This window comes from Artibeus jamaicensis, unplaced genomic scaffold, assembly GCF_021234435.1.
Source record: "Artibeus jamaicensis isolate MK-2021 breed Jamaican fruit bat unplaced genomic scaffold, CSHL_Jam_final contig_851, whole genome shotgun sequence".
Taxonomy (NCBI): domain Eukaryota; kingdom Metazoa; phylum Chordata; class Mammalia; order Chiroptera; family Phyllostomidae; genus Artibeus; species Artibeus jamaicensis.
Window position 1 is genome coordinate 18807364 of NW_026521986.1, and position 15028 is coordinate 18822391.

The 15028-nt window shown below is 42.7% G+C and overlaps 1 protein-coding gene across 2 annotated transcripts in view; it reads left to right on the top strand.

The window, feature by feature from the left end:
* TSHR (thyroid stimulating hormone receptor) overlaps positions 1–8657 on the top strand; it is a 92551-nt gene extending 83894 nt beyond the window's left edge. The window contains exons 10-11 of one of the 2 annotated variants that reach the window (XM_053673201.1): positions 3429–3617; positions 5593–8657. In XM_053673201.1, the coding sequence (XP_053529176.1) occupies positions 3429–3617; positions 5593–7000 (1597 nt within the window). In that variant the 3' untranslated portion in view covers positions 7001–8657. The remainder of the gene's footprint in view (positions 1–3428; positions 3618–5592) is intronic. The other variant, XM_037154809.2, reaches the window with a different exon arrangement.
* The last annotated feature ends 6371 nt before the right edge of the window (positions 8658–15028 follow it).

Consider the following 15028-nt stretch of genomic DNA (forward strand, 5'->3'; position numbering starts at 1 on the left):
CAGTAAGAGAGAGAGAGGCCCTCCAGCTTGTAGGTCTCCATCCACATGACTACATTCTCAGATTCAAGATCCCTTAACTGCTGATAGCTACCATCTATATTCTTTTCATTCTGAAAGCAAAACTTAACTATATTTTGAGGATATTATTTCATAAATGAAGGTACATTATTTAGAAATTCTGGATTCAAGGTGCTCTAAAAATTTTAGATGAATGAGAAAAGATGCAGCTTCAAATAACTTAAAATTGTCCCTGCCTTCGTGAATTTTAGGATTTGTCCAGACTGAGGCTCTTCCTCCAGCAGTTCCCGAGTTGGGAGAATGTGTAGTGCGGCTCAGTCCTAACCCCAGGTGACCATTATGGCTCCACCCTTGGTTTGCTGCATCTTTGGACGGAACACCCCTCGTTTCTTTGTCTTAACTTTAGCATCCACCTGTTTCATAAAAAATGCTGAGAACTCAGATAAGATTCTAAATTACCTACAGAGCGTTCTAGATAATGCCAGTTCCTGTGCCCCAGCATCAGAGATTCTAATTCAGTTGGCTTTGGGCTGCTCAGGAGTCTGTATAGCAAGGTGGTTCTGATACTGGTCCTGGGTGCTGTCTGAACCAGAAACACTGATTTACAGAGCAGCAAACTACCAGTTTTCACCAAATATCAGCCTCAGTGATATCCCACCACTTGGATCACTGGGGTGGTGTTAAAATTAGGCATCAAATTCTTTGACACTCCTCACATTGAAAGATGGGTTCTGTGTCCCCGGCCCTTGGATCTACCAGTTCTCTTGAAACACTTGCTCCAGATGCTCCCTCTCCGAACCCGGGTGCCATGAGGTGAGAAACCCATGCCCCCTGGAGAGCCACAGCAGCAGTCCCAGTTGAGCTCTGCTCTGAATCATCCCAGTGCTGGCACCAGACATTGAAGCAAAGGAGCTTGCAGACAACCCCGCCCACGACCCCCCCCCCAGCCACTGAGTCACGCCAGCCTTCTAGTCTCCCCAGCGGAGCCCCAAGACACCGCAGAGCAGCAACAAGATGTCCTCACCATGTGCTGCTCAGATCCCTGACCCATAAAAGCAGTTCTTAGAACAAAGGATTGTTGCTCGATGCCACTTAGTTTGGGGTGTTTTGCCCTGTGATTACTGGAATGGTTATGAAAGCGTTTTCTCAGGAAATATCTGCTGAACACAGAGAACAGACTGACAGCTGTCAGGGGTGGGTAGTGGAACTGGGTGCAAAAGGTGAAGGGATTAAGAAGTACACAATGGTAGTTACAGAAGAGTCACAGAGACGTAGATTACAGCAGAGGGAAGAGAGTCAGTAACATGGTGGTAACTGTGTGTGGGGGGACCATTCTGTAAAATATATGATTTGCTAACCACTGTGCTGTGCATCTGAAACTAACACGGAATGATGTTGAATGCAAATTAGAATTAAAACATTAAAATTTTAATTTAATTTAAGAAAAGAAATACCTAATAAAACACAAACACAGCACTTGGCAGGATAAACCGTTTCGAAGGAACACGCACGGTCAGTGTTCCCAGCACTGACACGAAGCATCACTGGATAAACAGACACGCGAGTTGCTTCCAGGAAACCGGAGGCAGAAAAATGGCCACACCTTGGTTAGAGCATGAGTGAGGAAAAAGACGTGAATCAGACAGACAGATGAGGAGAGCAAAGGCCAGTGTCATTCATTTCACAACTGTGCTTAAGGTTGGCGGCAAAATCCCTCAGCTCTCTCGCTAACTGCACAGTTGCTTGTATATGACAGTTTTTTCCCCAAAAATACTTGCTTAACGTTCAAAATCACCTGAGAATCAGACAGCAACAAGCACCAAAGGTAATTCTTACCACCAGGCAAGTGTGGGTAATACTCAATTATAGAAGTTTTCAATCAAATACAAAGCAACATAACAAACGTGGCACCCTTCTCTGCGAATCACAGTTCTATGGTGAGAAAGGAGTTAATCCATGAGCTTGTGTCTATCAAAACTGTGTACCAAGTTCTTGCAGACTTGAACCCTGAGAATGTTAATCCCACTGAAGTCCAGTTACAGTGATGTACAGGAAGAAGTTATAAATATTGAAATTCACTTGCTAATCAGGCACTACGATTACATTAAATGGTTTAAAATGTAATTGTAAAGAATAGTAAAATATAAGGAATAGTTAGCAAATATTTTAATTGATAAAATATAATATCAAGTATTCATGGTCTCATTCAAGCTATTATTCAATGCGATTAGAAATGATGGAGCAAGATCTGTAACCCGGACCCTCTGGGACTGAGAAAAGGACTGGAAATGTCACACAAAAAGCTGTGCATTGATTCTGCTTTAGTAACGAACACACTAACATGCACGCTGTTCCCAGCTTTCCACCGTCCCCATTGTTTTCAGAGAGACTTGAATCTTACATCAGATTTGTTTTTTAAAGATTTTATTTATTTATCTTTAGAAAGGAAGGGAAGGAGAGAGGGAGAGAAACATCAGTGTATGGTTGCCTCTCATGATTCCCCTGCTGGGACCTGGCCTGCAACCCAAGCATGTGCCCTGACTGGGAATCGAACTGCGATCCTCTGGTTCACAGGCCTGTGCTTAATCCACTGAGCTACACCAGTCAGGGCCTACAGCCTTCTAAAGAAACTGTGGGGAAGCTGTTCTGAGTCATGAATTCCCCATGCAACTGGTATGACTCCCAAGTTCTTCAGGAGATTTTCAGGGTGCTGGTGTTGATCTGTATCATTGAGCAGCTTATTAACCCCAAATCCCAGGTCCCACAGAGACTGAAAGCACTTTTGGCCTCTTTGAGCCTGTTCAAATAGATTTCTCTTGCCTCTTGAGACACTACTAATAGTTATAGGTATAGTTTCCCAGAGTAGAACTGACTCTGCCTCTGACTCCAAGCTTGTATGTATTGCAATTGATAAAATAGCCCTGGCTGGTGTGGCTGAGTGGATTGAGTGCTGGCCTGAGAACCAAAGGGTCACCAGTTTCATTCCCAGGCAGGGTACATACCTGGCTTGTGGGCCAGGTCCCCAGTAGGGGGCATGCAAGAGACAAGCACACATTGATGTTTCCTCTTTCTCTCTTTCTCCCTCCCTTCCCCTCTCTAAAAGTAAATAAATAAAATATTTTAAAAATAAAATGTCTGCTAAGCAGTTATTTGTATGGATATTGATGGGTATTGGAGGTCCAAGCAATAAGAACATGAGTCCCTTGTATCCTATCATTTAGAAGCCTAATATCATTTTGTAGACCAGTGGCTGTATAAAAAGAATTCAGACTGCGTATTCAATAGCAGAAAGTTCTGAGCCTGTGATCTCTCTGTTAGTCTCAGGCCTGTTGGACTTTCTGGCCAAGAGCTAGAGGCTCTGGCTGCTCACCACCTCGCTGTGTTATTCTGTTCTCTCCCCATCCCACCAGGGACGTCTCTTATACCAGTGTTACTGCCCTGCCATCCAAAGGCCTGGAGCACCTCAGGGAACTGATAGCAAGAAACACGTGGACTCTAAAGAAACTTCCACTTTCCTTGAGCTTCCTTCACCTCACACGGGCTGACCTTTCTTATCCGAGCCACTGCTGCGCTTTTAAGAATCAGAAGAAAATCAGAGGGTAAGTGGCAGGTGTCTGGAATAAGTGACGAAAGGCCTCAGAAAAAGTTGAATTAATTTCTGGGTTTGGAGAAGAAGCTTTGTGGTTTGAAAACCATGTGGAAAGAATTAGAAGCCTCTATAAGGAACATGAAATCCGTGGGACACAATGACTGCAGACTCAAAGTGGTTGCAGATAAGAAATAAGGCCAAGGTCAATGGATCACCGCAGGGGAGGGGAGGAGAACAGAAAATGATGTATGAGAGGCAGGAATGACCAGATCATGTAGAATCTTATCAAGATTACACTACAGGATTTCTGGCCTCCAGATGCAACACCCATTAGATGCCACAGTTATGAAGACAAACTTAGACACACAAGTAATTGGGTTACCTGGTCAATAAGGGCTTTGCAAAGGTTACAGCTTACTGGTTGCATGTGTGTGGACTGGGGAGTCTGCTGGGTTCATAGCCCACGTCTGCCACTTCTTAGCTGTGTTATCCCAGCCTACTTACTTAACCTCCCCGAGCCTCTGTGAATGGAGATCATGATGCTATCATTCATAAAGGTTTTGAGAAGATTACATATGAAACAATAGAAAACACCTACCATGACAACCTGGAATATTATAAGCTTTCAATGTATATCACGTTATGATTAGATTGCTTGTGAGGCTATAAAGGGGGGATGCCCTTTTTTTTCTCCCCATGCTTTCTCTTAATCTTCTCTTCACCTACACTTTCACTCTGCATTATTTCTACCTATGTCTCATGCAATCCCGTTCTCTTAACACCACCACCATTTATAGCTTATTCACTCTCTCTGTCTCTAAACAATACCTACCGCCTGACTTCTGCACTCGTACCTGCATTTGGAAATAAACTGGACCTAAGAGTGGGGCAGAAGCAAGTGGAAAAGTTGAGCAGCTGTGCAAAGGCCAACATGGGCATAACACCTGTAAAAATCTAGGAGCTTGGTATAGGGGTGACGAGAGTAAACTATACTGATGCCATAGGAGAGGACCAGGGATGTGCAGGAGGCTAAAATGGACTCCAAGTGCAGGGTCCAGATTTCCCACTGACCTCCAAGCAGGCTGGAATAGGCAGCCCACAGGGCATTTTAACCTAGTAGATGAAGCAACACCTGCTCAGCAGCTGCAGCAAGGTAAAGAGTCACTTTTGAGGTCAGTCTGGGAGGCTAATAATAAACTAAGTCTTACTCCCATGAGTGTGCCTGCATGATAATGTCCACTTATTCATTTGTTCAATAAATATTTATTCAAGACCTACTATGTGCTGGGCACTGTCTTATCCACGGCAATGAATAGGACAGCCAAGAGTGTTTTACAAGCAAACCATATATTAGATAATGCTATGAAGGAAATAAAAACAAGGATAGGATAATTTATTTAAGGAGATCATCAAGAAACCCTCTGACAGAGGGACATGGAATTTAAAATTGAATAATGAGCAGAAGCGTGAGTTTTTCAGGCAAAGGGATCATGGCATTCCAAAGCTCTGAAGAGGAATAACAACAATAACCACACATATACCGCACTAACCACATTCTAGGTGCTGTAGAAGAGCTTTAAAAGATGAACACATCTATTTCTTTAACAGTCTTATATGAAATAGATACTTTCATGATTCCATTGTTAAAGTGGAAGAAAACAAGGTTCACAGACCTGCCCAAGGTGAAGTAGCCGGTAAATAAAAGGGCCAGGTCCTAACGGAGGCAGACTGGCTCCAGCCTCCAAACCTTTTTTCTCACTACTGTTCTTGAACTGGTTCCAGATGAGAAATAAGGGCCAATATCGCTGGGGGACAGCAAGGAAGGGGAGGGTAATAGGCAGTGACATAGGAGAAGGCCTTCCAGGTCATGTAGGGTCTCATAGAATCATGTAGATCATAGTAGGCACTCTGCAAATTTTGCTGAGTGTTGTGGGAACCGTTAGTGGGTTTTCAGGAAGCAGTGACTTATTTCTGTCGCCTTGCAGGATCCTTGAGTCTTTAATGTGTAACGAGAGCAGTATTCGAAGCCTGCGGCAGAGAAAGTCTGTGAATGCTTTGAATGGTCCCCTCTACCAGGATTACGAAGAGGATCCAGGTGACCACAGTGCTGGGTACAAGGAAAACTCCAAGTTCCAGGATACCCACTCTCATTATTATGTCTTCTTTGAGGAACAAGAAGATGAGATCATTGGTTTCGGCCAGAAGCTCAAAAACCCACAGGAAGAGACCCTACAGGCCTTTGATAGCTATTATGACTACACCGTGTGTGGGGGCAATGAAGACATGGTGTGCACCCCCAAGTCAGACGAGTTCAACCCCTGTGAAGACATAATGGGCTACAAGTTCCTGAGAATTGCGGTGTGGTTTGTTAGTCTGCTGGCTCTCTTGGGCAATGTCTTTGTCCTGCTCGTCCTCCTCACCAGCCACTACAAACTGACGGTCCCGCGTTTTCTCATGTGCAACTTGGCCTTTGCGGACTTCTGCATGGGCATGTATCTGCTCCTCATCGCCTCCGTAGACCTCTACACCCACTCTGAGTACTACAACCACGCCATCGACTGGCAGACGGGCCTCGGGTGCAACACGGCCGGTTTCTTCACTGTCTTTGCCAGTGAGTTGTCAGTGTATACACTGACCGTCATCACCCTGGAGCGCTGGTACGCCATCACCTTCGCCATGCGCCTGGACCGGAAAATCCGCCTCAGGCATGCATCTGCCATCATGGCTGGGGGCTGGGTTTTCTGCTTCCTGCTTGCCCTGCTCCCTTTGGTAGGAATAAGCAGCTACACCAAAGTCAGCATCTGCCTGCCCATGGACACTGAGACCCCTCTTGCCCTGGCATATATTATCCTCGTTCTGCTGCTCAACATAGTTGCCTTTATCATTGTCTGCTTCTGTTATGTGAAGATCTACATCACAGTCCGAAATCCCCAGTACAACCCAAGGGACAAAGACACCAAAATTGCCAAAAGGATGGCTGTCTTGATCTTCACTGACTTCATGTGCATGGCCCCGATCTCATTTTATGCTCTGTCAGCGCTTATGAACAAGCCTCTCATTACTGTTTCCAACTCCAAAATTTTGCTGGTTCTCTTCTATCCACTTAACTCATGTGCCAATCCATTCCTCTACGCTATTTTCACCAAGACCTTCCAGCGGGATGTATTTATCCTGCTCAGCAAGTTTGGCATCTGTAAACACCAGGCTCAGGCATACCGGGGCCAGAGGGTTTCTCCAAAGAACAGCACTGGTATTCAAGTCCCAAGGGTCGCCCAAGACATGAGGCAAAATCACCCCAACATGCAAGATGACTATGAACTGCTTGCAAAATCCCATCTAACCCCAAATAAGCAGAGCCAAATCTCAAAAGAGTATAAACAAACAGTTTTATAAGCTGACCCTACACTCACCACTCTCTGTTGTAGAGGGGCTTAAAACATACTGGTTTCTTGAACATGTATTCCAACCCCTCCACACACACGACAGCTCACTAAGTCTTGTGCAGGTGACATTTCATTGGGTAAGAACTCATCTCTTGAGAGGAACTAGCATTAACCTAATAATCACCCCAAGAAGGAAGACAGGCTAACAGCATGTCTGAATCCCTGGTAATATTAAAATGATCTATACTTTCTAGAAGGCTTGCTTGGTGCTAAGTGCAGAGATGACATTATGTAAGATGCTCAACAGATGTCAACTCATCCACATCAACACTGCCCTTCTTACTGTTATACAGCATTTCATACAAAAGATTCCGCAAATGGCAAAAGAATACCTTAGCTGCAAGTCACAAAATAAATCAGCCACATGTTGGCTCAGTCCAAGTTCATGTTTCCTGATACAACCAGAGTTTGAGTTCCTCGAAAGTGAAAAGTCAAACAGGACAACATCACACAAGAAATGGTTCTTTTGAGGCCTGAATGAAGGAGGGGAAAGATTAGCTTTGAGTTGATTTTTTTCAGATTCTGAAACTATTAATCATCTCTCCACAAAGACCTACCTGATGTGACCCAACTATAATGTGCTGCCCAGGAAAACTGGCAAGATTTCAACTTATGTGGCCAAGCCAACCAAGAATTGTTCATCTTGGCTAGTCTCGTAGCCTAAAAAACTTTCCCATTTCCTGCTCTCACGTCATAAAAGGAAGTCTGGACGCAGGCACAGAGGCATCAGCATCAGCCCCCTGTTGGAAAAGGTGTGCTGGGGGAGAAGATACACACCACCTGCTCACATTAACCATCCCCTTCTTCACTCAGAAATATAAATGAACCACAAGAATTACCAGACACTTCAGGAAAATAAACCTCACATCAAAAGTACACACACAGCCCTGGCTGATGTAGCTCAGTGGACTGAGCGCGGGCCTGCGAACCATGCGATCGCGGTTCAATTCCCAGTCAGGGCACATGCCTGGGTTGCAGGCCAGTTCCCAGTGGGGGACACATGAGAGGCAACCACACACTGATGTTTCTCTCCCTCTCTTTCTCCTTTCCTTCCCCTCTCTCTGAAAATAAATAAATAAAATATTTTTTAAAATGGGGGGGAAGTACACACACAAAAGTATACCTTAAACAACAGAACATTTCACCAGAAAATAAATATGGTCCAAAACCAGAGTATTTTTTAAATTCTAATTAGTAACATCAGAGAAAATTGAAAAATAATTAGCCCTAACACAAAAGTGAGCTATTATTTTTTTAAAGTAGTGATCAAAAATGAAGTAGAATTTTGGCAAATTAAAAACTGAATTGCCAAAACAAGAGCTCTAATAAGGATTGGGAATTAAAGTACAAAAGAAGAAATCTCCTAGAATGTGGAACAGCTAAACAAAGATGTAAATGTGAGACAAAAATGGAAAGATATAGAAGATTATTCTCAAAGTCCATCATCTAGCTAAGGAGCTCCAGAGAAAATGTAGAAAACAATCATCGGAAACAGAAGGAAAAGCATACTTCTTGAGTTGGCAAAGATTGATAGTGTCTCCTGCATGCAAAGGGTGATGAATGAAAAAGACTCACTTGTAAAAGAGTTCTTACACCATGGACACAGACTACAGTGTGGTGGGGGGGATGACAGGGAATGGGGAGGGGTGCTGAGATAAGGGGGTGAAGGGGAGAAAAAGGAGACATCTGCAATAGCGTCAACAATAAGAACAAAGGAAAAAATAAAAGAATTCTTAAAAAAATGTCAGAACTCCAAAACTGCAGGGAGATCTAAAATGCTTAAGAGAGTAGCAAGCAAGAAAGAACACTCAGGTATTGGAAGGGATAAACAAGCAGGTTGATCTTTAACTTTGCATTAACAACGCCATACACTAGATGACCATGGAGCACATTTTGAAAGCCTTAGAGAAAAAGTATTTTACACAGAAGATTCTATACACAGCCAAATTATCATCCAAGTATAAGGTGAAATAATGACATGTTTATATATGTATGTACTTGGAAAGCTTACTTCGTCAGACAAATTATTCAAAACTTGGAAATAAGCAAAAAGATAACCAGGTGTTTTGTGGGATTGTTGGGTGTTTTTTGGTGTGGTGCTGGGCTTGACTTCCTAGTCTCTGGGTCATTTTGCGACTCTGTAGGAACAGAGGTGAACTCATCCAGAGGATGTCTATCTGCCAGGAACTCAAATAACCTCTGCACTGCACATGGCCACATCAGACGTTAACCAGATTGTATTTAACCCAGCAGTCTAACCCTAACACTTGCAAAACTGTGTATCAGTACGTAGCTTCTGAAGTGCTTTGGACCAATTTTGCTGGTTTCTTCATTAAATTATAAGTTAAATAAAATATTTGACAAGTGTTTATTTTATATTTGCATGAGAGTCATTTCTTTTAAGTTCCCCATGTTCCCCTTTCTGAAAAATTACTTGAAATTCAGACCTGGCTGGTGTGACTCAGTGGACTGACTACCAGCCTAAGAACCAAAGTGTCACCAGTTCAATTCCCAGTCAGGGCACATGCCTGGGTTGTGAGCCAGGTCCCCAGTTGGGGGCACGCAAGAGGCAACCACATATTGATGTTTCTCTCCCTTCCTCTCTAAAAAAAGATAAATTTTTAAAAATTACTTGAAATTGTACTTCAGATAAAATATAATTTCCTTCTCAATGAATGCTAACACACAACCAGTTTGTGTTAATAATATTTGTATGCCATAATACTGTAAATACTGTTGGCCTTTCATTTTTGAATCAAATCATGTGAAATACCAATAGAGTGATATTACAAACTCTAACAAGTCACACAAGTCAGGAGTGAGTGGGGGACACAGAGAGGGGCAGAAAATGGTCAAAGGGCTAATTTCCTCTGTCACAGGGGGGAAGAGAAGGAAGACCACCACAGTTAACAGAATAAGATACGGAAATTTGTTTTCTAAGGTTACAAAGTCAACCAGCTGAAAAAGTTAAAATTAATACTGGCAAAAACTTTTTAAGCTGGGAGCTAGGAGATAATGCTAAGTCAACTAATCTCCTAGTCATCATTATATGTAGGCAAAAGATATACTGTCTAAATATCTACAATTCAAAAAAATAGGTGCATAAGTACACAACAGAATTCTAGTACAAATCATCTTAACTAAAGTCAGAAAATGGCTGAAAGTGGTCTTCTCTGCAGATCAGGGAGGATGTATTGAGTGGTGTTTTGGATGGAATTGTGTCCCAGTTAAACTCACACACTGAAGTCCGAACCTCTAAGGGGACTATGTTTGGGGGTAGGACCTGTATGGAGGTCATTAGGTTCTCATGACGAGGCCCTAATACCACAGGACTAATGTCCTTATAAGAAGAGGAAGAGACACCAGAGACTCATACACACACAGAGAAAAGGTCGTGTGAGGACACAGCAAGAAGGTGGCTGTCAGCCAGCCGGCAAGAGTGCCCTTTACCAGAAGCTGAGTCTGCCAGCACGTCCATGCTGGACTTCCGGCCTCCGGAAATGTGAGAAAAACGAGTGTCTGTTGTTTAGGCCGCTCAGTCGGTGGTATTTTGTTACAGCAGCCCAAGCAGACTGATACAGATGGAAACTTTTCCAAAGGTGCTCTTTTGTACTGGTGATTTTTTTATGATGTACATAATTTTGTATTCAAATGGAAATTATTATAATATTAGACTTTAAGATAATGAACAATTACAAATGTGACATTTAAAGAAAGGGAGAGAACAAGTCATTTAACCAGGTAATTGACTACTGTGCCTTGGAGTGATAAGAGGGAGAGGCAGATACCACACTGAAGGCAACTTGAACAATTATTTAGCCATTATGAAACTGAGATTCTTAGAATGTACTAAATCTAAGCCAGTGAGTTTTAAAGTGCTTCCTTTGTAACAACATCTGGTAAGCTAAACAAAAAGAAAGTAAAATCCCTTTATAATTTATTCTATTTTCCAGCCCAATCATATTAAATCAGAATTTTTCTTTCTCATATACGGGGGGGGCAAAAAATGGAAATTTATTTATAAAAAATGTGCCTTTATTCTTATGTGTTTAAACTTTAGTCACCTCCAAAGTACTCTCCATTTGATACAATACACCTACAGAGACATTTTTTTCCACTGCTCAAAACAGTTATGGAATACATCGTTTTTTATGCCGTTTCATGGTTTTACCGTGTTTGTTTTACCTCTTCTGCATTGGCAAAACATTTCCCTTTGAGGACTTTTTTCATCTTGGGAAACAAACAGAGTCACTCCGGGCAAGGTCAGGTGAATGGGGAGGGGAGGGCAAAAGGGTCATGCCGTTTCTTCGGTCAAAAAATGCTGAACACTGAACGTGGTGTGGGCAGGTATGCTCATACATCACAAAACAGACGCATTGAGATTCTTCGAAAAAAATTCACTAAAGCTAAACACAGCCTCTCACAACACCACCAGCTGGTACACTGACACAGATGGGTTCCTAGAACACTCACCTAGCAAGGGAAGCCTGAACTACAAGGGGCCCACCCTCCAGAAGATAATCCTGGGTGTTTGGGGTCTCCCCTAGTATACATTGGGAGACTGTACAATTCACAGTCAAAAACGGCATTACAGCCCTAGCTGGTGTAGCTCAGTGGACTGAGCACAGGCCTGTGAGGTAAAGGGTCGCTGGTTCAATTCCCAGTCAGGGCACATGCCTGGGCTGCAGGGCCAGGTCCCCAGTGGGGGACGCATGAGAGGCAACCACACATTGACGTTTTTCTCCCACTCTTTCTCCCTCCCTTCCCTCTCTCTAAAAACAAAACAAAACAACAACAAAAAAACAGCATTGCAGATCTGCCCGTTACGTGTGAAGTAATATTTTGACTATGGCCTATTTATAAGGTATTCCTGTGACTCAGTTTTCTATCCCTACCAGCGATGTAATGTAAGGACTAACCCCAAAGGGAGTTGCAGAGTGGTCTAAAAGAGCCTCGGCTCTCTGGGCTGCTTTTCAAGTTTCTCAGCAAGGGCCATATTAAATAGATAAGGAAAAAGTTTGTGAAAAACAAGACTAGTATAGAGTCATCCCTGCGTTTTGTTTTGGGGGTTTTTTTTGTTGTTGTTTTTAGCAAATCCCAGGCTTAAATTGTGTTACATGCCGCTCAAAAATGCTTCTGGAACGATAGCAGACAAATTTAAATATTGTCAAACTAGATATTGGCAAGTGATTTGCGGACCTGGGAATATGGGGTTGCTAGGGTTTGTTGTGAACGACAAATACAGCCATTTCATTACTCACTCTCAGCTCTTTCTCTGATTTCTCCAATGTTCCGTAAGCAGTCTCACTGAAGAACGAGGGGAAGTATTAATAGCTTCAGCAAATGTTGGAGAAATGAGATCCCCTGGCCAACTGATGCCAGTGTCCAGATGAAAGAGGAGATGCCTGACATCATACCTGTTTTCACCATCTGCGGGCCAGCGGACAGAGGGAAAAAGTGAGCACACGCCTCTGGCTCTCATAGCCCTTCCCAGACAAGGAGCAATCCAAGTTGCTCCTTGATGCTGTTTTAATTAGTGCAGCTGAGCCGCTAGTGGGAGCACTACTGAGAGGAAGTTAGAAGTATTTTCTTCTGCTTCTTTAACTGATTGACCATCCAGCCTACGTAATACCAATGAGTTGTCTCCAAACCCCCGCACCCTGTAGCCACACTCTCTCTACCACCTGGAAGACCCTGAACCTACACCAACCCTTCCAACCTATCCTAGTCCCCAAACCCTCTCTCTAAGCATTCACGCTCTTCTGTCTCTCTCTGAATTGTAAAAATGACATGACTGTGCCCCTCACGCCATCATAAAACGGGGGAAAGGGGCAGTGTGGTTGATGCTGCATCTGGGATATATTCAGAAACTTTTCAAGAACCGTTTTCACGTCTCCGGCCATGGAAAAGGTGAGAAGGTGCAGAGCATAGTATCAGGGATGGTACAACGGTTCAGAAGCAGGGATAGTAATTGTATACGAGAAAGAAAACTGTGGCTAGTGCATCTTTATCATGGGCCCCAGACAGCTGAAAAGGAAATGCAGGAGCTAATAATTTCACACTTACGTGGCTGCTGCTTACAGTAATTACTGTCGTCCACCATGCCTGGGGAAAGAGTCTTTAACTTTTGATGTGTCACTAACAACCACAACAAAGTCAGTGGTTGGAAGATATGTCCAGGGGCGTCTAATCCACCTACTTGCTTTAAGGTTTTATTGAATGAACCTTTTCAAAAATGCCTAAATCAACCCTCCACTTTGTCTGGCACAAAGTACTCTTATGTACTAAGAGATGTCCTCATTTAAATAATTAATTGAAAGACAAAGCTCTATTCATTCATTTATTCAAAGAATGAGTTTAGGGAAACACCAAGAGGCTGGAAAATTACATTATCCACTGATCTTAATTCCACAGTGATGTTTGGAAGCTACTTCTGATAAATCTCGGCTCATCCTGATAACTGCTTCTGTGACTTTGGCTTTCCAATGACCAAGCTCTCAGAGAGCTGTCTACTAAGTGTTCAGTGGAAGCTTGGAAGTCAATCACCACTGATTTGTTTTCTTAGTAGCCTGTATTTCCTCCGAGTGTGCTTGCTCTGAATTAACTGGCAAGGGAAGGGAGGGCAAAGTGAAGAACTTGGTAATGACCTTAACACATAGAAATATTTTTCAAGGAAAAAAAACCATCATCAACTTTGTTGATAATAAAATTACTGATAAGTAAAGCTAATGATGATAGTTCTATGGTCAGTGAAATAATATTAAATGCTTCTGTTATAGGAAAATTTCATGAAGAGGAAAAGTAGGTACCAGCTCAGCTTCTTTAACAAAATTGGGTCATACGCTTTATTACAAAAGAAAAAGGTTCTTCTAAATTCTAAAGGGGCAAATGAAGTAGTCAATTAAAGATCAAAAGGTTTTACAGGTAGTTATTCCACTAACTTAGAGCATGTTTATGTCATCTGTATATTGTAAACCTGGTATAATTATAGACAAGAATGCCAATTTTCTAAGAAATGAAGTATAGATTTTCCTTTTTGAGTTAAATAAAGTTACCATACTTTGGATTCTCCTCTTTTGTTAGCTGATCAGCCTAGAAACATGACGTCGTTTTTCCCATGTTAAAAAAAATATCTTCTCTTGACTCCACTTCTCCCCCCCCATTTCTCTGGTTCCTTCCTCCCTACCTCATTCCCTCACTTCAGCTCCTTTGTCACAAGACTAGGAAATAAAAGAGTTGCCCTTACTCACTGCTGCAAATTGCTTCCCTCCCATTCTCTGTTAAATTCACTCTAACTAGGTTTTCCATCTCACAGCGCCATGGAAACTGACCAAATTAAGGTCACCTATGAGCCCATGTTGCTAAATTCAATGGCCACATTTCTGTCCTCATCTAATGTTACCTATCAGAGGTACTTGATACAGTGTTCACTACCTACACCCTTCCTTCCCTTTGCTTCCAGGGAAAGCACCATAATCACCTCACTGATGGCTCCTTTTCAATGGCCTTTGCTGCTTTCTCTCTTTGTATCAGCCTGTCAATGCTGTGACACCCACAGGTTTAGACTTCAGTTCTTCTGTCTTTTCTATCAACACTTGTTCCTTAAGTGATTCATGCAGACTAGGAAGGCTGCCTCTTTGTGAACACTCCCAAAAACATACCTCCAGATCAGACTTTTCTCCAAACTCCAAACTCATATATCCATCTGCCTCCTTACCATCTCCGTTTCGATGTCTCAAAGTCAACATGTCTGCAACTAAACTCCCAACCTTCTACCCCAAAACCCACTTTACCTCCAGCCTTCTCCATCTCATGTTTAAAGCGATGCATACCACGAGGTTCTCAGACCCAACTTGTGATGTTTTTCTTGATTCTCCTCTTTCTCTCACACCCCACATCCAAATCATCAAGTCCTTCTGGCTTAACCTGCAAAGTATGTTTAGAATATGACCACTCCTTAGACCATTATGGCTGGCAT